At 35.3% G+C, this 19,149-nt stretch overlaps 3 protein-coding genes across 9 annotated transcripts; 1 reads left to right on the top strand and 2 right to left on the bottom strand.

The window, feature by feature from the left end:
• Positions 1-1,602: 1,602 nt before the first annotated feature.
• Positions 1,603-7,349, top strand: LOC7492487 (S-adenosylmethionine carrier 1, chloroplastic/mitochondrial). Of its 4 annotated transcripts, none has more exons than XM_024600970.2 (12): positions 1,603-1,928; positions 2,248-2,358; positions 2,999-3,081; positions 3,658-3,734; positions 3,999-4,089; positions 4,473-4,526; positions 4,603-4,698; positions 4,945-5,034; positions 5,249-5,300; positions 5,714-5,775; positions 5,934-6,014; positions 6,421-6,740. In XM_024600970.2, exons 1-12 carry the CDS (start codon positions 1,895-1,897, stop codon positions 6,514-6,516), a joined length of 927 nt encoding a protein of 308 aa, XP_024456738.1. In that variant the 5' UTR covers positions 1,603-1,894; the 3' UTR covers positions 6,517-6,740. The 4 variants fall into 4 exon arrangements, with proteins under 4 accessions (XP_024456738.1, XP_024456740.2, XP_024456737.1 ...); XM_024600972.2 differs by lacking the exon at positions 6,421-6,740 and adding an exon at positions 6,108-6,385; XM_024600969.2 differs by lacking the exon at positions 6,421-6,740 and adding an exon at positions 6,963-7,349 and having other exon boundaries at positions 1,606-1,928.
• Positions 7,350-9,055: 1,706 nt separating this feature from the next.
• LOC7469245 (carboxypeptidase SOL1) lies at positions 9,056-15,950 on the bottom strand. 4 transcript variants are annotated; one of them, XM_006383580.3, is made up of 15 exons: positions 15,733-15,948; positions 15,528-15,606; positions 15,299-15,394; positions 15,068-15,098; positions 14,916-14,972; positions 14,724-14,819; positions 14,086-14,208; positions 13,263-13,367; positions 12,648-12,694; positions 11,912-12,037; positions 11,660-11,762; positions 11,458-11,520; positions 10,943-11,026; positions 10,352-10,415; positions 9,056-9,424 (listed from the first exon to the last, which is right to left on the bottom strand). In XM_006383580.3, the coding sequence occupies exons 1-15, from the start codon at positions 15,824-15,826 to the stop codon at positions 9,129-9,131; spliced, it is 1,464 nt and encodes a 487-aa protein (XP_006383642.2). In that variant the 5' UTR covers positions 15,827-15,948; the 3' UTR covers positions 9,056-9,128. The 4 variants fall into 4 exon arrangements, with proteins under 4 accessions (XP_006383642.2, XP_024456145.1, XP_024456146.1 ...); XM_024600377.2 differs by lacking the exon at positions 11,458-11,520 and having other exon boundaries at positions 15,733-15,950; XM_024600378.2 differs by lacking the exon at positions 13,263-13,367 and having other exon boundaries at positions 15,733-15,950.
• A 483-nt stretch (positions 15,951-16,433) lies between these two features.
• On the bottom strand, positions 16,434-17,390 carry LOC7492486 (auxin-responsive protein SAUR67). The gene is made up of 2 exons (XM_002306683.3): positions 16,950-17,390; positions 16,434-16,547 (listed from the first exon to the last, which is right to left on the bottom strand). The coding sequence occupies exons 1-2, from the start codon at positions 17,388-17,390 to the stop codon at positions 16,434-16,436; spliced, it is 555 nt and encodes a 184-aa protein (XP_002306719.3).
• Between the last annotated feature and the right edge of the window lie 1,759 nt (positions 17,391-19,149).

Below are 19,149 nucleotides of genomic sequence, written 5' to 3'. Positions count from 1 at the left end.
AACATTTGATTATAATATTAGAAACAAAGAAAATGTGATTATAATTGTTATTTATATATTTTTAAAAAAATTAAAACTAAAATGGAATTATTATCCTCCTCCTCAATCAACATCATGGATTATCAATGGTTCTCTTTTATTTTATCTTTCAGTTTTTTAATTTATAATCCTTTAATTTCTTTTCTTTGGTTGACCCTCTAACATTGCAATTATATGGGTATGGGGCCTACAGGTTTTGCGGGTTGTTTTATTTGTCTATGGATAAGGACTCGAGGTATTGAAAAAATATTTTGATGTTTGGTTAGTGTTTGATTTTACAAAATAAAATTTAATTTTATTAGTTTATAACATCAAAACTTTGATGATCGAGTTTGAGTCACTGACAACTATTAAGCCACTTTAATTTTATACATATATGTTTGGGTTGCACAATTAGGAAAAATAATTTTGCCTTTTTTATCTTTTGGTGTATGTTCTTTTTTTCCCTTTTAATTGTATCCTCCCAAGTTAGTTTTTCTTAAATGACTTGATTATTTATTTTGTTTGTTTGGATATAGGGGTCTCACAGAATAAGGAAAAATTTTGGTGCTCAATGCAGCGTGTCATTCTCTTCCACGTTGAGCAAAATGTGTATATTGGTTGATTCATGATGGTTGTTGCTAGCTGGTTTTTTTTTTTTTTTTCTCTTTTTTTTTCCCTATAAAATTCCGTTAGCCATTCTAAATTCCAGAGTTGTCCCTCATTGTATTGTCATTTAAAATTCAGTCCTTATTTTTTTATGTTAAATTCTTGCACTTAGTCCTTTTCTAAAATTTAAATCTGTTTTCAATTTTATTTTTTAATTAAATAATTGCAAGCAATCTTATTTTTTTCAGATTTGATCTTATTTTTTTAATGTTTTTTTGTAAATTTTTTTCAGATTTTTTTTCATCCATAAACTACTAGTATGTATACGTATGTGTGTTCTCATTCCTAGAAATTTAGGCATGTTTGGGAGTGTGGTTGTGGTTATTTTTTAAAGTGTTTTTCATTCCGAAATGCATTAAAATGATGTTTTTTTTATTTTTTAAAAATTATTTTTAATATAACGTATCAAAACGATTCAAGATATAAAAAAATAATTTTTAACAAAAATAAATTTAATTTTTTAAAAAAATATAAATTTACCCGTGTTTTCAAACACTCAACTGATCTTGTATTCATTGAAGATCATCGGGTGTTTGTTTTATCCATAACTTAAAAACTGGACACAGCCCAATCTAAACATATATACTTGATCAGGAAACGCAGGCTCAAGGCCCCCTATTGAATTTCAAGGGGTGTTGTTTTCCCTCTCTCTTTTTTTTTTCCTTTCTTTCTATTGTAAAAAATAAAAAATAAATCTCCCTCCACTAAAGCGGTATTGCCCTGAAGAAGCCCAATTCCCAGGCCCAATCTCATAAGAGCGTCTACCGGGTATCAAAGCAGTATTTAAAAGTGTATTGTGATTTTTTAAAAGTATTTTTTATTTTAAAATAATATTTTTTAAACTTTTAACATATCAAAATAATTTTAAAACGTGAAAAAACTTTAAAATGCTACACTCCCGAACCGGGCCAAATAGGTTGGGAGAGGCGGGGCGGCAAGGGGTATCCCGGTAAATCACTACTTGCAGTAGAAACACAACATAGTCCTCGGTTTCATCACTGCTCACAGTACCAGAAAATTCAAATAGTAAAACAGGATAAGAAGATTAGTAGTGTAGTATCTCCGTGAATTTTTATACCAGTGCCTCTCTTCTTCCGGCAACTGCATTTTATTACTAGATTAATGATTTTCTTAAGTAATTAATTGATTGTAGCTGCTGCTGCTGCTGCTCATTTTTGTGTTGCTGTGCCTGTCTACCTATCTATCAATGGATGTACCAGCTTTTCAAAATATCTCTCTTGGTAAGTTGGTACTCGCTTTAATTTTTCTTAGTAACTGTTGGTAGTAAAATTGTGAATTTCCCTTATGCCATTTTATATCCGTGTATTGCTTTTGCTTGGCTTCCTCAATCTTCGCTGAAGGATTGGCTTGTATTAGCACTGGTATTCTATTTGATAATGGGTGTCTGCATCCACATGAATCAATGATGACGGCTTGGTTCTGTGAGGACTTGATGAGTGTTTGCATTGCTATTTGTTTTCCGAAGTTGATTTCTTTACCAGACTTAATGTCTTCTCATGCTATTGTTGTTTTCAGCAATGTAATGAAATGAAATTACAGGTGCATTGGAGTATAAGAGGTGTAATTCTCTAATGGAGCCTCCGTGTAGATTTTTCGCATCAGTCAGTGCAGCTGAGAACAAACCATTTTATTTCTTACATGCGGTGTATGGTAAGTTTGTATCAAATTGGATCTACAATAAACTTATGTGCATGATCTTATGAATAAGTCTTTTTTGGAGAAAAAAATGGTGGCAGTACATTTCATCAATTTACAAGGGCTGATTAGTTTATCGCAATTATCTTCACACATATACTTTGGTGGGAGTTTTAACTCTAGTTTTAACATGAGATCTGATCTCTCGTTCTTTTTTTTTTTCTCCTTTTCAGTTGCAAATTCACATTTTCATTGTGTGTGTGTGTAAATATATACGCCTTCATGCCATGAAACGTTTCTAATGTCTCTGACAAGTCCAATGTGTAATATTGGTATCTATATTAGGTTAGATATTCAGTGGCCTGGCCACCATTTTTTCCCCTTAAAGTGATAACTGTTGCTAAAATGAAAATCTCTTTGATTTTTCTGAATGCCAAAAGCATGTCCATATACCCAACTGTTGCAGCTTATATCTGGGAATCAATATAGATGGTATTCAGGATCTTGGCTGCATGATTTTTGCAAATTTGAGGACTCGCTGTTCTGTTGGCTAGCCTTGAGATTTTGTGTTTTGTTAATAAAATAGCAAGAATGGAAACTCAACCTCTAGCTTTTCTACAGTAGGCTTCCTAAATTTTTGTTATGGGTTTTACAGAGGGCATCATAGCTGGAGGTGCTGCAGGTGTTATTGCAGAAGCAGTTTTATACCCTATTGATACAATTAAAACTCGATTGCAGGCAAGTGGGCTTATTCTATATCAATTTGCTTTAGTTTTTGCTCCGCATTGCATCCCAATACCAGAATGTTACAGACTAGCTTCAAGTTTGAAAAGAAATTCCATGTATTGTGCTATACTGAGCTTAGTTCTGACAGAAATGCAATTTCCTTTTTCTTCACCACCCCTCTTTCATGGTTGCATGATGCCATCATATTTTGATTGTGCTGGATTTTCTTGGTAAAATTGTGGTTACTCGAGTGCAATTACTCTTTTTACTATATCTAGTTGCTTGATCATAATTCGAAGTTATGCTACACAGTGGCTGCTTGATCATTCGAAGTTATGCTACACGGTTGCTCTATGTCCAAATGTTATGTTTTCTTGGTGATATGTTATGTTTTCTTGGTGATTCTAAATATTTTGACACACTGAATTGCGACTATACATGACAGTGGATGTGCAAAAGAATTCTATTGAGTCAAAAGAAAAGACTTAAACAAAAAGAATCCCAAATTTTGCACATGTTATACAAGTTATAAAACTTTTTATTATTTGAGTTATGATGATAATCAATTGTACATGGTTTTCATGTTAGGCTGTTCGTGGTGGAGGGAAAATCAATTTGAAGGGTCTTTATTCTGGATTGGCTGGAAATCTTGCTGGTGTCTTACCGTGAGTATTTGGTTTCAAAGTATATTCACCTATCCAGTACATACTTGAGCATGCAGATAGACAATCATTTGGTGTATTGTTGGATAGGTGAAAATATGGTGTACTTTTGTATCTATGTTCTGTATTGCTGCTCTTATCTGTACATTGTTTGTATGTTTCATTTTTTCATAATTTGAATTTAATTAGCACTTAGTGTCATCTTGATTATTAACTATTTTTGTTTGGTGGCATGCAGTTTATGGATGTATCTCTTTTGTTTTGCAGGGCTTCTGCTATATTTGTTGGCATATATGAACCCACAAAGCAGAAATTGCTAAAATCTTTGCCCGAAAACCTCAGCGCCTTAGCCCAGCTGGTAAGATGCCTGCCTAATGCACTACAAGTTGGTAAACTAATTCTCATGAAGAATGCTATTTAATCCAGCAGTGTTTTTATGTGCTACCAGTCTTTAAATATTTTCCCCTGAAAGTCCTTTCTATCACTTTGGCATTTTTAAATTTGTTTGACACACTAGTAAGAAGGGTCCAAATTCAGCCCTGTGCATCGTCAACTAAACTATGTTGAAACTTGTTTGAAAAATAACCTATAGAAAAGTCAGGTCCTTCACTTTCATGCTCTGAGTTGCATATTGTGCACCTTCTTTTTTTCTTTCTTTTTCTGCAATGGAGAGTCTTTAGGTTCCATCTACTGTATAGAGCCTCTTTTTGGTGATTTAATAGGGTACATGACTTCATTCAGACTGCAGGTGCTATTGGAGGTGCTGCTTCTTCTCTTGTTCGTGTGCCAACAGAGGTAATTAATTATACTTCTTTGTTCTCCATCCTATCTTTGGTTCTTATCAGGTCTTTTCTCCCCGGACATTTGTCAGGTTGTTAAGCAAAGGATGCAAACTGGGCAATTTGCTTCAGCCCCTGATGCCATCCGTCTTATTGTCTCTAAGGAGGGTTTTAAAGGTCTCTATGTGGTATGCAACACTTCAAATTTTAAAATTTGATTTAGCACTTCCAAGTTTATTATGGGCTTACCTGCATGAGACGAGGTTCTGATAGTGTAATAGTTCTGACAAGCATCATTTTTTCCAGAGCTACCTACATGTCATTTGGTGTGTACCATTTCTATACAGTGCTGCTTGATTTACCCCCTGCCTTGCTTGCCATTATGCATGTGAAAGCATATCTCATGAACTTTGTTGTTTATTTTAAACTTTCAGGGGTATGGATCCTTTTTATTGAGAGACTTGCCATTTGATGCAATTCAGTTTTGCATCTATGAGCAAATGCTAATGGGATATAAGTTAGCGGTAAGCTTTCTTTTACTCACCAGAGCTAGAGGCCCTTAAAATTTATTTGCATGTGTTTTTAACAATTCTGTTACCTGGCTATTGTGGATCTTATTATTTTCTTTACATCATGTTAAGAGGAAACTAATGAATCTCATGTGACTGTTCTACATGCTGCGGGTGAATTTATTAAGAAATTGTGGAGAAATGACTATTTTATTGTGTTTTTCTTTAGGCAAAGAGAGATCCAAAGGATGCGGAGATCGCTATAGTTGGTGCTTTTGCTGGTAATGAAGCATTCTCAGAAGCTTAAGTTCACCTTACTCTCTGGAGTTTTTGGTACTTGCACCCCTACTGTTGTCCTTACATAAACTATTTTTGTCCTTGGCTTGTTATAAATGATGTGCTAGCTATTCCGAGCTGCAGTTTTTGCCATCTTCAAGCACTGATTCTTGATATGACCTACTAGTCTTATGTTACTCATTCCTTTCATTTAAGGACATAATTTTCTTCTTTGATGTTCCTTATTTCTTTTAAGAATTTTATTTGATATTCCATCTAAATGGAAGGGGTGATAAAAAATTCATGTCTAATCCTCATTAATCCTCTATTATGTGTCCTACAATACCTATGTTCGTTGCATTTGTATATAAATCTCTCCTTTCATGAGAATCTCTCAGCTAATCTAGTTCACGTGCAGGTGCAATAACTGGAGCCATGACTACTCCACTCGATGTAGTGAAAACCAGATTAATGGTCCAGGTAGAGATAATCTGTATAAGTTCTCTTTCAATGCATTTCATAAATCTTCCGTATCTTTTGAACTTTTGCACGGCTTGATTATCAGTTTTCTTCTTCCTCTTTAGTGGAAAATTACTATTGAATCTTCTTCGATCTTGTTGTCTGTTCAAATCTTTCAGGGATCTGCTAACCAGTACAAAGGGATTTTTGATTGTGCCAGGACCATAGCAAAAGAAGAAGGAACCCGTGCTCTTTTGAAGGTTGGTTCATTTCTTATCATTCTTCCCACAATTTAAATAATCAAAATGAGGCGGTCATTCTTTTCTTCTTCTTTTTTTCTATTGTTTTGGTAGATATATTCACAAATCCAGAGGCAAATCCTTAGGTTTCAATAACATGGTACAGCTGCTCAAACCTGGGACCTATTTCTGACCACCCTCGTTTTTTTTTCTTCACAAAAAGCCAATGGAAGCTATATACCCTCCCTTCTCACTTTTCAATGTACTTCTCAAGTTACTTAACCCAAATAAACAAAGCTGAATACAAGAGATGGTTCCATGCAGCTGACCAAACTAGTTAAGACTTAGTTGAGTTGATATAAATATCAATTTGTACTCCCATTTAAACTTTATATCCTTCTTCCCGGTGTCCATTCTTTCTTTTCAGGTAAGAAATCTGGCGTTATGTTCCTTACTAAAACAACAGCACCTGCTGTTATTCAATTTAGAGAAGTCAGATGTGGCTACTCCCGTAGTCTTGTGATCGTGGATAACTGATAGTTTGTGCCCCCATATCTTTATGCTCTTGGGAGTGTTCTTGATGACTTTGCATTTTGATTTTCTCCTTAGATATTTAAGTTTTATGATTTTTCTGAGAAGGTGTAGACCATTTAGTTATAAAAGGGGGAACCTATCCTTCTATATATATATATATATCATTCAGTTGATAAAAAATGAAATAAAGACCTTTTGGTGTTAGGGTTCAAACCTGGGTAAGCTTGATCACCCGATAACATGCATGCCACTGAGCTGTGCTTCCATTCAAGTTACAAATTCCAAAAAACGTGAAAACGTTAGATGTCTTCTGATAAGTTAAAAGTAATGTTCGGAAAAGGATATTAAACATCTTCAGAAGTAAAAATCTTAATGAACAGATTGCAGCAGATTACATAAGACTTCCTTTTATGGATTATGGACCATTTGCTGCAGGGTATTGGACCAAGAGTATTGTGGATCGGTGTTGGAGGTGCAATCTTCTTTGGTGTCCTTGAAAAGACAAAACAAATACTCGCTCAAAGGTGCCCAGAGCCTAAGGTGTGAGCAAGATTTAACTTTGCTAATCTCTAGGTTGAAACATTTCAACAACACTTCAATGTCTGAATTTTTTGTTCACTAGAAAGAAAAGAAAAGAGAAGGTTATGTATATTGTTCATCTCCATGGGCTTGTCCCTGACCAATAGCAACCCTTCTGGTGAATCTCGTTAATGTGGAGGAGGACCTTTTGATTGCGGGATCTCATAATATTTCAACTTCAGCATACTTCACATTATTTCTACTTTTATCTTAAAAAAAATCGCTTTGATGGTGTGTAATTTATTGTTGTTGTTGTTGTTATTTGACAAAAACCTTTTTCCCTGCAGAGGAATACTAGTATAATATATTATGTCTCGAATAAAAAATAAATAATCTTAAGAAAAATATAAGTGATAGAAAATTATTTTACATTATTATTAATTATGGTTCAATGAATTAATATTAGAATTTCTTGACTTGACTCTTGTTTAGTTTGAGTTTAGAATTAAATTATATAGGGATTGTTTTACTTGATCTGATTGACTTGATAGGTTTAAAAGTAATCTGAATGATTGGTTTATATATTGAATCGATTCAAGCTTTGCAGTTTAAACTATTAAATCCATGATTCTGGTTATGGATTTTACTAGATTTAAAATTATTTTTTTAAAATTATTTTTAATTAATTACATGATAATAAAAATAAACGCACGGAAAATCAATCACAAATCAAAATAAAAGTTGAATAGAGAGTTTTCATAGGCTATAATTGCCCAATCCCATGATCCATATCCGAGTAATGTTAGAAGAAAGTAATTGGTAAATAATAATATAAATTATATTTAATAATTAAAATTTTTTAATTAAAATAATTTTTTAATATGTTATTAAAACTTTATCGATGAAACAATTACGTTAATAGGTACGCATCTATCTCTTGCTCTCTCAGCCATGTAAAGTAAACTGAGCCCAGAAACAAAGTTTGTATTTGTTTTCTTCTCTGGACAGACATGAGTTTTAAACATATTACTGAAATTAAGCTGCCATTTTTCTTTAATATTGGGATACGTTGGAAAGGGGAGGTTCTTGAATATATAATCGTTAATGGTATCTTTGAGACCGAAATCCCCTCAAGAATTTTAAAGTTGCTGGCCAAGAAATTAAGTTTCACCTAGAATTCGTCAAGATAATCAACGAACTAGTGTCTATTGTTTTTTCCTCGTTGAAATATTGTGTTGCTGTAGCATTGCTAGTTCCTTGCAATAGCACTGCATGCATGTTATTTGTTTTCTACAGGTGGGCAATCGTTAAGGACAAGGTCATCTACCAGAGAATGTCAACATACCTGACCTTAAATGCCATGGGAGTTTCTAGGGATAGTCAGTTGAGAACCTTAAAGCTTCTAAAAGCAGTCCTTGAGGGAGGAGGAAGGGAGATATTTGAATTTGGACATGAGACAATGAAGAAACGCTGGGAAAAACTGAACAGAGCCATTTCAATGTCGAAACGCTTCTCTCTGCAAGAAATTGTGCCCAAGTACTGCACCTATTTCCAGAAAATCAGGGGAGTTTCACCAGGTAACTCCAAGCCAGATGGGAAATGTTTTGAGAACAGGCCATTTACACTCTGCTCGATATACATCACCATGTCCAAGATTGCGTCAACTATTTCAAATACACTATAGCTTATGGATGGTTAAAGTGTGAGATGGAAGAAGATAAGCACTGTTATGCTTGTAACCAGCAAACAGAGAATAATTGGATTTTTTAACCAACGACGACAAACTAATTAACTAAAATCAAGCTAAAACCCAAACTGGACAAGAATGAATGCCACTCTATTGATTTTTTTCTTTAATGAAGTTGAAATTATTTGCTTCAAAGAAAGCTACTTCTATAAGAACGAATAAATGTACCAAGTATACATAAATCAATGTTTACTCGGCATTAGTTTCTTAAGAGTCCAAGTCTTACGCCTAGTGCACAAATGATTAGGAGTTTGACAGCAGATTTGCAAATAATGAAAAATGAATTATGTATTTTTTGTTGTAAAAGGTTTCGTATAAGCTAGTGCATACATACCTCATACCTGAACTGACCTTCTAGGCAACTGTCTATGGTTTAAAATGTTGACTTTCAGCTTCCTCTTCAATAAAAAGCAAAGGAATACAGAGACAACAATCAAGATAAAATAAACCTCTGAGTGCATCCTCCAGAAAACTTCAAGCCCGCACTTGCTTTCACACCTACAATCATTAATACTTCGTAGGCTCCCCTTCGTTGTGACCTCTGGATCAAGAATAAAGTCCAGAGTCATGGCTGCTTCTTCCAGTGAGATACGTGTGGTTTTTGGTTTGTACCCAGGCATAGTGGCCATAACTACAGAAACAGTTGCCCCGTTGCTATTAGAATTCCAAGCGGGGATGGGACAGCAATCTTAAACAATCCAGTAAATCAAATATATAGTATTGCAAGATCAATTTATAGTATTGCAAGATCATACCGGATTTTGAACCAAAAAATGTTTGGGTAAAATGAACTAGAGGTCCCTACACTATTGATCAAAGCGCAAAGAGTTTCTAAACAAATATTTGAAACAAATAGTCCCTGAACAAAATTAAGAGTAAAAATTAGTCCTTCTTTCAAGTGACTTCAGGTTTCAATCCAATATGGATTCAAGTAAAATCATGTGTGTAGCACAGGACACCCCGTCCCACTTAATAGAATGACCTAATTTGCATTGAATACTTTGTTTTGGGACTATTTGCGCTTTCATTAACAGTTTAGGAGGGCTTGGCACATGTTATCTTTAAAAAACTGAATGGTTTGCCCCAATTTTATTAAGGGATTGTTTGTGCTGAATAATTTATTCAAGGACTCTTTGCACTTTGACTGAATAACTGTACAGGGGCTCTGGTACATTTTACCCTATGTAATTCAATGATATAACCAATAGCTAAATCAAAGGCTACATAATACTGTTGGGAATATGCAATGAAGGCTATTAAATCAGAATAAGATTTAACATTTCATAAGATTAATAATTTCATTTACAATTCAAACTTCCACAGTTTTTACTTTTGGATGGAACAATGTTCTGGGTGATATTTTGGCTCAGCATTGTCGTGTTGCCACTTGAGGAACAGATTGGCTTTCTAACATTACAATATTCATCGAAATGAGTGTTCATGTTTTGTCAATTTTGAAGAACTATTTGATTACTTTAAACCTTAAGGAGACTCCATGTTTTGCCAAATTGCTAAAGTTTAATCCTGATGTTTTGGTACACTTCAATATATGACATACCTTCATATCTCTCCCCTGGAGCAAGTAGCCGATGGTAATCAGCAAAACCTCTGCCAGCTTTAACCTGTGAATTGAAGTTAAGGAGTTGCTAAGGAATATGTTACCAGAGAAATATGAAGACAAAGCACCAAGTTTCAAAGCAATGACAGAACATTTCCTTAAAGGACTGGCCCACTGGTTTGGTTAGCTATATACAGAAGCTTGAACTTGATATCCCAATCAATGTTATTATGTAATAACCAACCCAAAAGTTCAAAATGAAAGTATGTCAAGATGCATTTTACATAGTATTGAAACAGTTCTCAAGAGAAAAGGGAAAACAAAAAAACAAATAATTTTCCGACTAGTAGAGCAGGGACATACTGCATGATGCTATGGTTTTGAATAGAGACACTACATGGACTTGAAAGATTTCTTGATGCATGGCAAAAACAAGACAATAATTTGTTTTCGGTGATAGATATTACAACATCCACAACCCATTTCTGAAAGAAAATCTCAATGTGCTGGAGGACAGCAGAACAAACTACAACTCCCTAGTAACAATAGAGAACAATCAAAAACAAGATATATAAATGGTTGTGAACTTACTGTGTAATTTATTCCCTTGATCGAAACAGAGCCAGGGAGTGGCATTCCACTATCTGACGAAAAGATCCTTCCATGTATTCCTGTCTGTAAGCATAAAAGTCATTTAGATAATGATTTGACACTTCGTAAATCAGATATATGTAATTGGCATGACTTCAGAAACAAACTGTGATCTCCTTGAGCCTATAAATTATCTAAAATGATTTAATCAAACAAACAATAATGATATTTAGTTTTAATAACATGAATATGCAATCCACATGGATAGTATTGTTGCTTAGATATCTGAATTTCAAATCAAATTCACATTCAACTCATCCAAACTAATGTTTTATGAGGTATGAAAGTGGCGGTATATATTTCAATAAAAGAAATTTTAAAAATCCTCATTTGCATGACAGCATGTGTATTTGCCATGAAAATCATTTATGAGGGTTCCTACTATAGATGTTACAAAAAGCAGGAAAAAAACTAATATATGAGAAAAAAAAATTAATTGCCACACTGCAGCCTACCTTCACAAGGCTGGCTGCAAGGTTCAGTAAACTCATTTTGTTGTACTCCCAAAGAGTAGGAAGCTGCCCACGTACATGGCAAGACAGATTAAGCAATTGGATGACTGTAAGATGGAAGGGAATAAAGGAAAGTGGGAGGACAGCGTCACAGGGGTGATGTACTGACAAGTAAACACAGATACAGCTTGAAAAAAAAACTGACCTCATTGGCATTAGGCCATTTGTTTTCACTAATCTCCAAGGTCAATTCAAAACATCCAGCATGTATATAATTCCAATCTTGCATTCCACCATATATTGGGTACCTGCAGCAAGTTTTGGTTAATATAGTCGCTGAGCAACAAATAAAGGAAAAGAAAAGCAAAACTTATACAAGTGCAAATATATACTCTTGAAGAATGATTTATGCCAGTGTAGTTCTTGTGCATAAGAAACAGTTTTGAACTTGCCATACCAAAACGCTCCATTTGTGATTCCTCCAGGGAATTCCTTGCTCAGAGACATGTTATGATGAGAACGACTATATATACTCGCCATGAACCGGAATGTGTCATCATCAGGGCATGCATAGTAATTTCTCCTGAAATTGGTTGCACATAACAAGATAAAGCTAAGTGCATAAAAGAACAGAAAAGAAATTCTAGGCAGGGCATAAAAAAATATGGTGTCTTCAGTGTCAGTGAGAGCATTTAGGGAGCCAAAAAAAACACAGAAAAACAAGAGATCAGCTTCATGAAATTACTTGTGGCATCTTTTATGGAATTATATACTAGCAGAACCTAAACTATGCATACACTAAGCCTGAAATATAGCCATAAGAAAACTATTGAAAGGAAAGATTTGTTTAGAAACCACATCATGGTATCGATGCCTAAGATACATGTCAGTTTTTTTTATGGAAACCTAAACTACAAAAAAGAAGTGTGAATCAACAAACCATCTAATAGATTAATGATCAATGGCCTAATTGAAAAAAAATATGTTAAGAAACAATGCAGAAATAAGTGGAATGGGTTTGAATAAGCATGGTCAGCATGGCAATAGTCTAACAATCACCAAATGGATAGCATGCAATATTCTAACAAGCACCAAATGGATAGCATGTACGGAGGAACTAAAGGATCAGTAACGAAACATGAAGAAAGAGGTACTACTTTCAAGTTACGTATCTATGCAATAGGCATAATTACCTTTTATCCTCAGTACCATCCCATGGGTAATTTGCAACTAGGGCACCCTGAGAATAACAAAAGGCAAGACTAAGAAGTATGATTAAAGCAAGACAAATCCACATCCCTGTGTTTTCAACGACTTAGTAGCACTCACAAAAGCCCATAAAAAAGTTCATTTCTTTAGAATCAGCTGAAATTGGCTGGACAAGTCAACCCAGCAACAATCATATGTTGAAAATGTGAAAATGTAAAGAAGGAAGAAAAGACAAGTTTTAAATTTCAGGATGAACAGATGTGAATGAATCAAGATCAAGTCTTCCATTTCTGATCAAGAAGAATGCCACTCGCAATGTTCAAGAATTTTATAGCTATTTTGGGCACACATTGATATAAGAACCAGCAGATGTTTACATACCCATATGATTACTTCACCCCTCTTTATGTGAATTAAAAATTGTATTTTAATTCAATCACAACATACAATGTACACGGTAACATGTCAAACTAAGTGCCTATCACTCTTAGCTTAAAGAAACGACAAAATTAAATTATTTTTTAATAAAAAAAAACATGGTATGCATATGCTTTCACCAAATTTGTAACATAGTGGAAAAAAAGGAGACGAAGCATTACCCCGTGCAAACTAGCAGACGCTGCAAATTGTATCTCTCTCAGCCAATTCATAACTGCTCTTGTTTCTGGTTGGCGTGCATTTATGTCATTATTGAGTGGAAAGAACTGGCATTTCATTTTGGTTAATTCTTTATCATAATTCACTCACAGCCGAGTCTAGGAAAGAAATGTAGAACAAAATTCAACTAGTATATAAAATATAGCAACATGCAGGAACATTTCATTTCACAATTATGGCAATTTAATATTTTTACTTGATAGTGGATCAAACAATTTGGACACAAGGACTAGGTCCTGGTAGATAAGATCATTTCAGTCACAGAAAAAATGTTGAAGTTCAACATATGTATTACAAATGAGTATTATTTGGATTTCAATCTCGACCTGAAAGTCCAGAACCAATGATTGGACCACTTGTTGGACAAAATACTATCAAAACCACAATTATATAATTAATCCCACATATTAATATTTTAGCAATGCTATTAATCTCAAACTGTTTATTATTTTCTTTCTTTCCCCTCCTGGTCCATCTCTTAAAAGAAAAGGAACCCAATCATAGTACTTGCATGAAAAATATATTGCAGAAATTACTCCAATTAGAATTCTTTTGACATGGTAAAACGATTCAGAGATTCTAAAGGTTTTTTTTCAGTTAGGCTGGCAACTTGTGTCATAAGATAAAACCATGCAGAACAGAACTGTAACATGTTACACATTGTAGTATTCATCCTCATCATAGCAGAGTATAATAAATTGATTTCAGGTTATATCTGGATTTGCCCCAAAGAAAATAACAAAATCAGTGACAACAATGAAGTACCTGGTCTGGAAAATCTCGATTTAGATCAATATTGTTAGCATTACCACGGCTCCTCAAAAAATAACCATCAGGATTCATGGATGGAAGAATATGAAGGTGAATATTTTCTACAATCAATCTGGCCTGTAAGATAACAGAAGACTTGAAAATGAACCAGATATTGCTGTGAAGCATGCTTTGTTGCAGTAGTACAAGTTATTAACTGGTGCACAAAGCAACAGGAAATATCTATATTCATCAGGCTAATTTGACTAGAAGAATTGAATGCAAACATAATGTTACCTATGAGAGCTTCTGAAACAAGGATATGAAACAAATAAAGAAAAAGTTTTGTTAGCAAATGTTCATATAATGTGACCAGGAATGGTCACAAATGATCAATACTGTAATTCTTAGCCTTTCTTGATGGCAGTAAATTTGGCTTAATTTAGAAAAGAAAAATGGATTACTCCTGGAAGAAGACACATAGAGTCTGTCAAAGATTCATAAGTTTAAAGGAGATAGTGAAGACATAGATAGAAACCAAAGAATAAATGTGCAGCTAATTGATGTGGGGGGAAAAAGCACATGCAAGTAAACTGCAAAATAAAGTTCAAAAACTTTAGATCAGACATGTAATGAAAGGAGAAGAGAAATACCAAGGAATCCTTCATATAGTTATCGCATATCCAATTAGCAAGACGTAACAGAAGCTCACGACCTACAGGTTCATCCCCATGGACATTTCCAATGAACTGAGAAATCAAAAAGAAAAAAAAATCAGTCACCTAGTTGCTCACAGCATATATTGCACATTGCATACATGCATATGGCTGTAAAAGATCATTCACCTTGAATGCAGGTTCAGGCTCTTCCTCCCCAGGCTTGTCAGAAATCTCAATAACCCACTACAGCCAAAGAAAACAGAAACCACCTTTGTAAGAAATATGTAGTGCAGGTAAAAAAATAGAAAAGAGGGAACTAAATAGAGTGAAACAATTACCAGCGGAACTCCATGGACACTCTTTCCAATACTGATTTATCCATTCCAAGAATCCCTCAACGAGAGAAACAAACAACACGTCAGCAAAATCACCTTGAAACCAACAAAAAAAAAACTATATTCGACAAAACCTCCAAATATACAAATCACTTCGCGAATCATTTGTATATCAAAACTCAATAGAAACAGTGTCACCGCAATTAATTTCCAGCAAAGAATCATGAGAATAACCTGTAAATCCTAGAAATATTACTGCATCTTCGACCGAATTCTTTGACAGCCTTTTCAAGATCAGAGTTAGTCATGTATCCTTTAGCTCTATCATCACTGTTCCCACAAATTTTTGCCACATTTAATTTTTTTAAAAAAAAAAACTACGCATATTCAAAAAGCATAAAAAATAAAATAAAAATAAGCTTTAAAAAATCAATTCAAAAAAGAAACTGAGATGGTAAAGTACCTTAACTTAGACGGTTTATCCTGGAATAACTGCCTCCTTACAGAATCCGAATAACTAATTCTACTACCATTTCTAATACCTGCAAAATAAATAAATAAAACAATACAATTATTTTGCGGATCATCACTAAAACCTAAATCGTAATCGAAATCGAAAACAACAATCATAAATCGCAGAACCGATATTTTAGAGAGAGGGAACTGGCCTGAAGGAAGAGAAGAATGGAGAGGGCCGCGAGCGATGGAAGAGGAGAAAGAGAGAGAGAAAACGAGGAGAGAGAAGAAGAAGAAGATTTTCATTTCTGCAAACAAAGCGCCAGGTTGGCCCAACCATCTGATGTTTGCAGTCTGCTGAATTTTAGTTTCTTCTACCTGTAGTAGAGGCCAGAGGGTTGGTATTTATATTTATTTATTTATTTTAGTTTTGAACGTTGAATATGGAAGGAAGGGAAGGTGGGATAGTCGTGGGTGGCGCACGTCACGTGACTGGGGGGGGGGGGGGTCTGGCTTGAGTGAAATGAGCAATATTTTTCTGAAACATAAAAAATTATTTTTAACATAAATATATTAAAATAATTCAAAAATATTAAAAAAAATTAAAAATTTTGAAAAGCGTTTTTTTTTTCTCTGCTGGCCATGGACATGAGCAATGCTTTCTCTATGTCCTCGGACCTTGGTTACATGTCTCTGGATCATGTTAATTATATATTTCACGGAGACTGAATCACAAGGCAACGTCAGAGGCCTGTTGCCTGGCAATCCAAATTCATCTTCTCCTAGCTTAAATAGTTCTCTAGCAATTTTGTTGCTAAAATATTCCAATGGAAGCACAAACCGTTTCCGATCATTACTGTAAACAACAAGGTGTCCCTTCTCAACGGTGGATGATGTGCTACAACAATCTTCATCAACAAACCTTCCCAGTTGTTGGCAGTGTGATTCTTTTTCGGCTAAGAGCAGCCAGCTTCTTCCATTTCCTCACAAGTTTGATAAACCTCTTTGCATTGATCATTTTGTTAATCTGATAAGAAACGGGAAAGTTTTTAAGACGAGATAAAATGAGCATTCTAGGTCTTACAAATGCTAGGTGCTATTTCCCTGCTATGAAGGAGATAGTGGAAGTGGATTGTTTATTCATTCACAGAGCCAGAGGCAGACCATTTATAACGCAGCCTTCTAATGCCAGAATACATGGGAAACAAAGCCATGCGATGGGTGGTTGAGAGGGACTTTCAGCAAGGTGCCCATGTTTGCTTTTGTTTGGCAATCAGCACATGAAAGTGGAGCACAGATGGGGTATCATGTATGATATGAAATAAATAGCCGCCAAGAACCAGGCAGTATGTGAAGGTATACATTAATGATATTTCCCATATATGCCACTGAAGGACTTCCACATGAGTATTTACAGAGTTCAATATACACATTGATCAGCACTGACATGGAGTTGCGGGGTTGTTGGTTCTTCGTCATTCGGGAGAGAATATGATAAGGCACAGCATGTGGAAATTGACATGAGCAAGGGTTTCTCCAGATTTTTATCTGCTCCACGTCGGATTAACATGGGTATGTACTCCATGAAAAATGCTTCGCATGGTAATGTGATTGGTCCATCACTTGGCAGCCCAAACTCATCTTTAGATAATTCAAATAGCGCTCTAAGAATCCCACTGTTAAGATATACTAATGGAATTAAGAAACGATTTTGATCAATTGTGTAGACAACAAAATGACCCTTATCAGCAAGCACAGATGTTCTTTCATCATTCCATGTTGTTCTTGGCAGTGAGTTGCTCTTCCTGCTGATAGAAGCTAGTTCCTGCAACTTATTTCCCAACTTGGTGAGGATGCTGGAACTATTCATGTCGGAATACTTGGAGACAGAACTCGGAAGACTTGAGTTGAGGAATGTACAAGAGGGTGGAGCTATGAGTTTTGCTGAGTGGAATACAAACTCAAGTAGTGATTTTTATTTATACAGGATAACAAGGATTGTAATTCTTCTTGTTGTTTATTACTTTTTTACAGGGCATCACTCATCATATTATCCATCTTTTGCTTTCGTTTTGACTCAGGAATTTGTCGAATAATGTGTCTAGTAGACTATTGACGTGGTATTTTTTGAAGAAGGTTGCCTTGATTTTACCAAGGATCTGCTTTTTTAATGCAATGAGTAACAGCACAGTCAAGAGTGCTGGGAAAGAAGTTTCCATATAGAGCATAGGACGTAGGAGTAGGACAGTCTAACTTGTTTTAATTATTATCAAAAATACAATATTTCTCTGTTTCAAGAGTTGAATAGGAAGCTTATATTTTGTCTTGCAATGCTAGCTTCCACCTTGTCAGTATAGGACTATACAATGGAAGTAGCCATTGAGATTGATAGTCAGTATGAAATGATGGCACTCACGTCGAGGAGTAAGACGGTGTATGTGACCGAAAGGGTGGTGCTCACAACAGAGAAAGTTGGAGTTCACCAGAGACTAGGGTGGCGCCTGCGATATACAATAGGGTATGCGTTTTTCAAGTGAGCATACAGGAATTCAGGCGGTGGTTTTTGAATGAAGTGAGTATTTGGGCTGCCTATTTTCTCCTCCTTTTTCTCCTTTCCTTCCTCTTTTCCCCACTAGGCCTTGGTTGGGCCGGTGGTTCTCCTTCTCCCTTTCTTCTTTTCTTCTTCTTCTCTCTACTTAGCCTCGGCTAGGCCAAGGGTTCGAATGGGCCAAGGGCTCCCCTTCTCCGTTTCTTCTTTTCTTCTTCTTCTTCTCTCCATCTGGCCTCGATTAGGCCAAAGGTTCTGTTGGGCTGTCCCTATAGCTTCGGTTGGGCTGGCCTTTTCTTCCCTCTCCTCTCTTTCTCACCTTCGGATGGGCCTTTTAGATTTGAGGGTTTGATTGGTCTACATGGAGGAGGGTCTGGTCGGGCTTATGGAGGGTCCGTTGGGCTGCATGGACAAGGGTTCAGTTGGGCTATCAGCTCTTTCAGCCCATTTTTTCTGGTATCTTAGTTTTTTTAAAATGTTTTTTATTTGAAAATATATTAAAATAATATTTTTTTATTTTTTAAAATTAATTTTTGACATCGGCACATCAAAATAATTTAAAATCATAAAAATAGTAATTCGAAATTAAAAAAATTAAAAAAGAATTAAATATTTTTAAAATATAAAAATTAATTAACAATAATCAAGTTGAAATTTCAGTTGTTCCATTCCTTGATCCAAATCTGGATTAGGGCGGACTGCAAATACAAGGTAGGGACTAGGGGAGCATATAAGCCCAATCCTACGAAAGCCCAATCCTATCTACCTAGCCTAAATCCCTTAAACTCCCCCATCAGGCAGCCCTAATCAGTAATTAACTAGTGATTTATGACTAGTTTTTTAATAATACTCGGGGTGAGCTTGACGTTAATGGAAGGCAAAGTCAGAGGATAGCATAGAACCGCCGTCCAACCTTTTCAAGATGGTAGATGATTGGCCCAAGACAAGATCCTTGTCCATGGACCCACCATGACAGAGCGTAGAGCACGTGTACGGTCAGGAAACGAACACCAGGTCACCAAGTAAAGGATTGAAGGCCCTGGAGAGTTTTTCTCCAATTGGGAGCAGGGTAACCTATCAT

Source organism: Populus trichocarpa, chromosome 5 (assembly GCF_000002775.5).
Source record: "Populus trichocarpa isolate Nisqually-1 chromosome 5, P.trichocarpa_v4.1, whole genome shotgun sequence".
NCBI classification, from domain to species: Eukaryota; Viridiplantae; Streptophyta; class Magnoliopsida; order Malpighiales; family Salicaceae; genus Populus; species Populus trichocarpa.
This window is presented reverse-complemented; position numbering and strand designations above follow the sequence as displayed.

Excerpts from the sequence above, each read along its gene's own strand:
- LOC7492487 (XM_024600969.2), top strand. The coding sequence starts at position 1,895 with ATGGATGTACCAGCTTTTCAAAATATCTCTCTTG. Across the intron at positions 1,929-2,247 it reads TTTTCAAAATATCTCTCTTG|GTGCATTGGAGTATAAGAGG; the intron begins GTAAGTTGGTAC and ends ATGAAATTACAG. Across the intron at positions 3,082-3,657 it reads CAATTAAAACTCGATTGCAG|GCTGTTCGTGGTGGAGGGAA; the intron begins GCAAGTGGGCTT and ends TTTTCATGTTAG.
- LOC7469245 (XM_006383580.3), bottom strand. The coding sequence starts at position 15,826 with ATGAAAATCTTCTTCTTCTTCTCTCTCCTCGTTTTCTCTCTCTCTTTC. Across the intron at positions 14,820-14,915 it reads AGCCTGAACCTGCATTCAAG|TTCATTGGAAATGTCCATGG; the intron begins GTGAATGATCTT and ends TTGATTTCTCAG. Across the intron at positions 14,209-14,723 it reads ACTATATGAAGGATTCCTTG|GCCAGATTGATTGTAGAAAA; the intron begins GTATTTCTCTTC and ends GTTATCTTACAG.
- LOC7492486 (XM_002306683.3), bottom strand. The coding sequence starts at position 17,390 with ATGAATAGTTCCAGCATCCTCACCAAGTTGGGAAATAAGTTGCAGGAA. Across the intron at positions 16,548-16,949 it reads ATGTCAGTGCTGATCAATGT|ATTAACAAAATGATCAATGC; the intron begins GTATATTGAACT and ends GTTTCTTATCAG.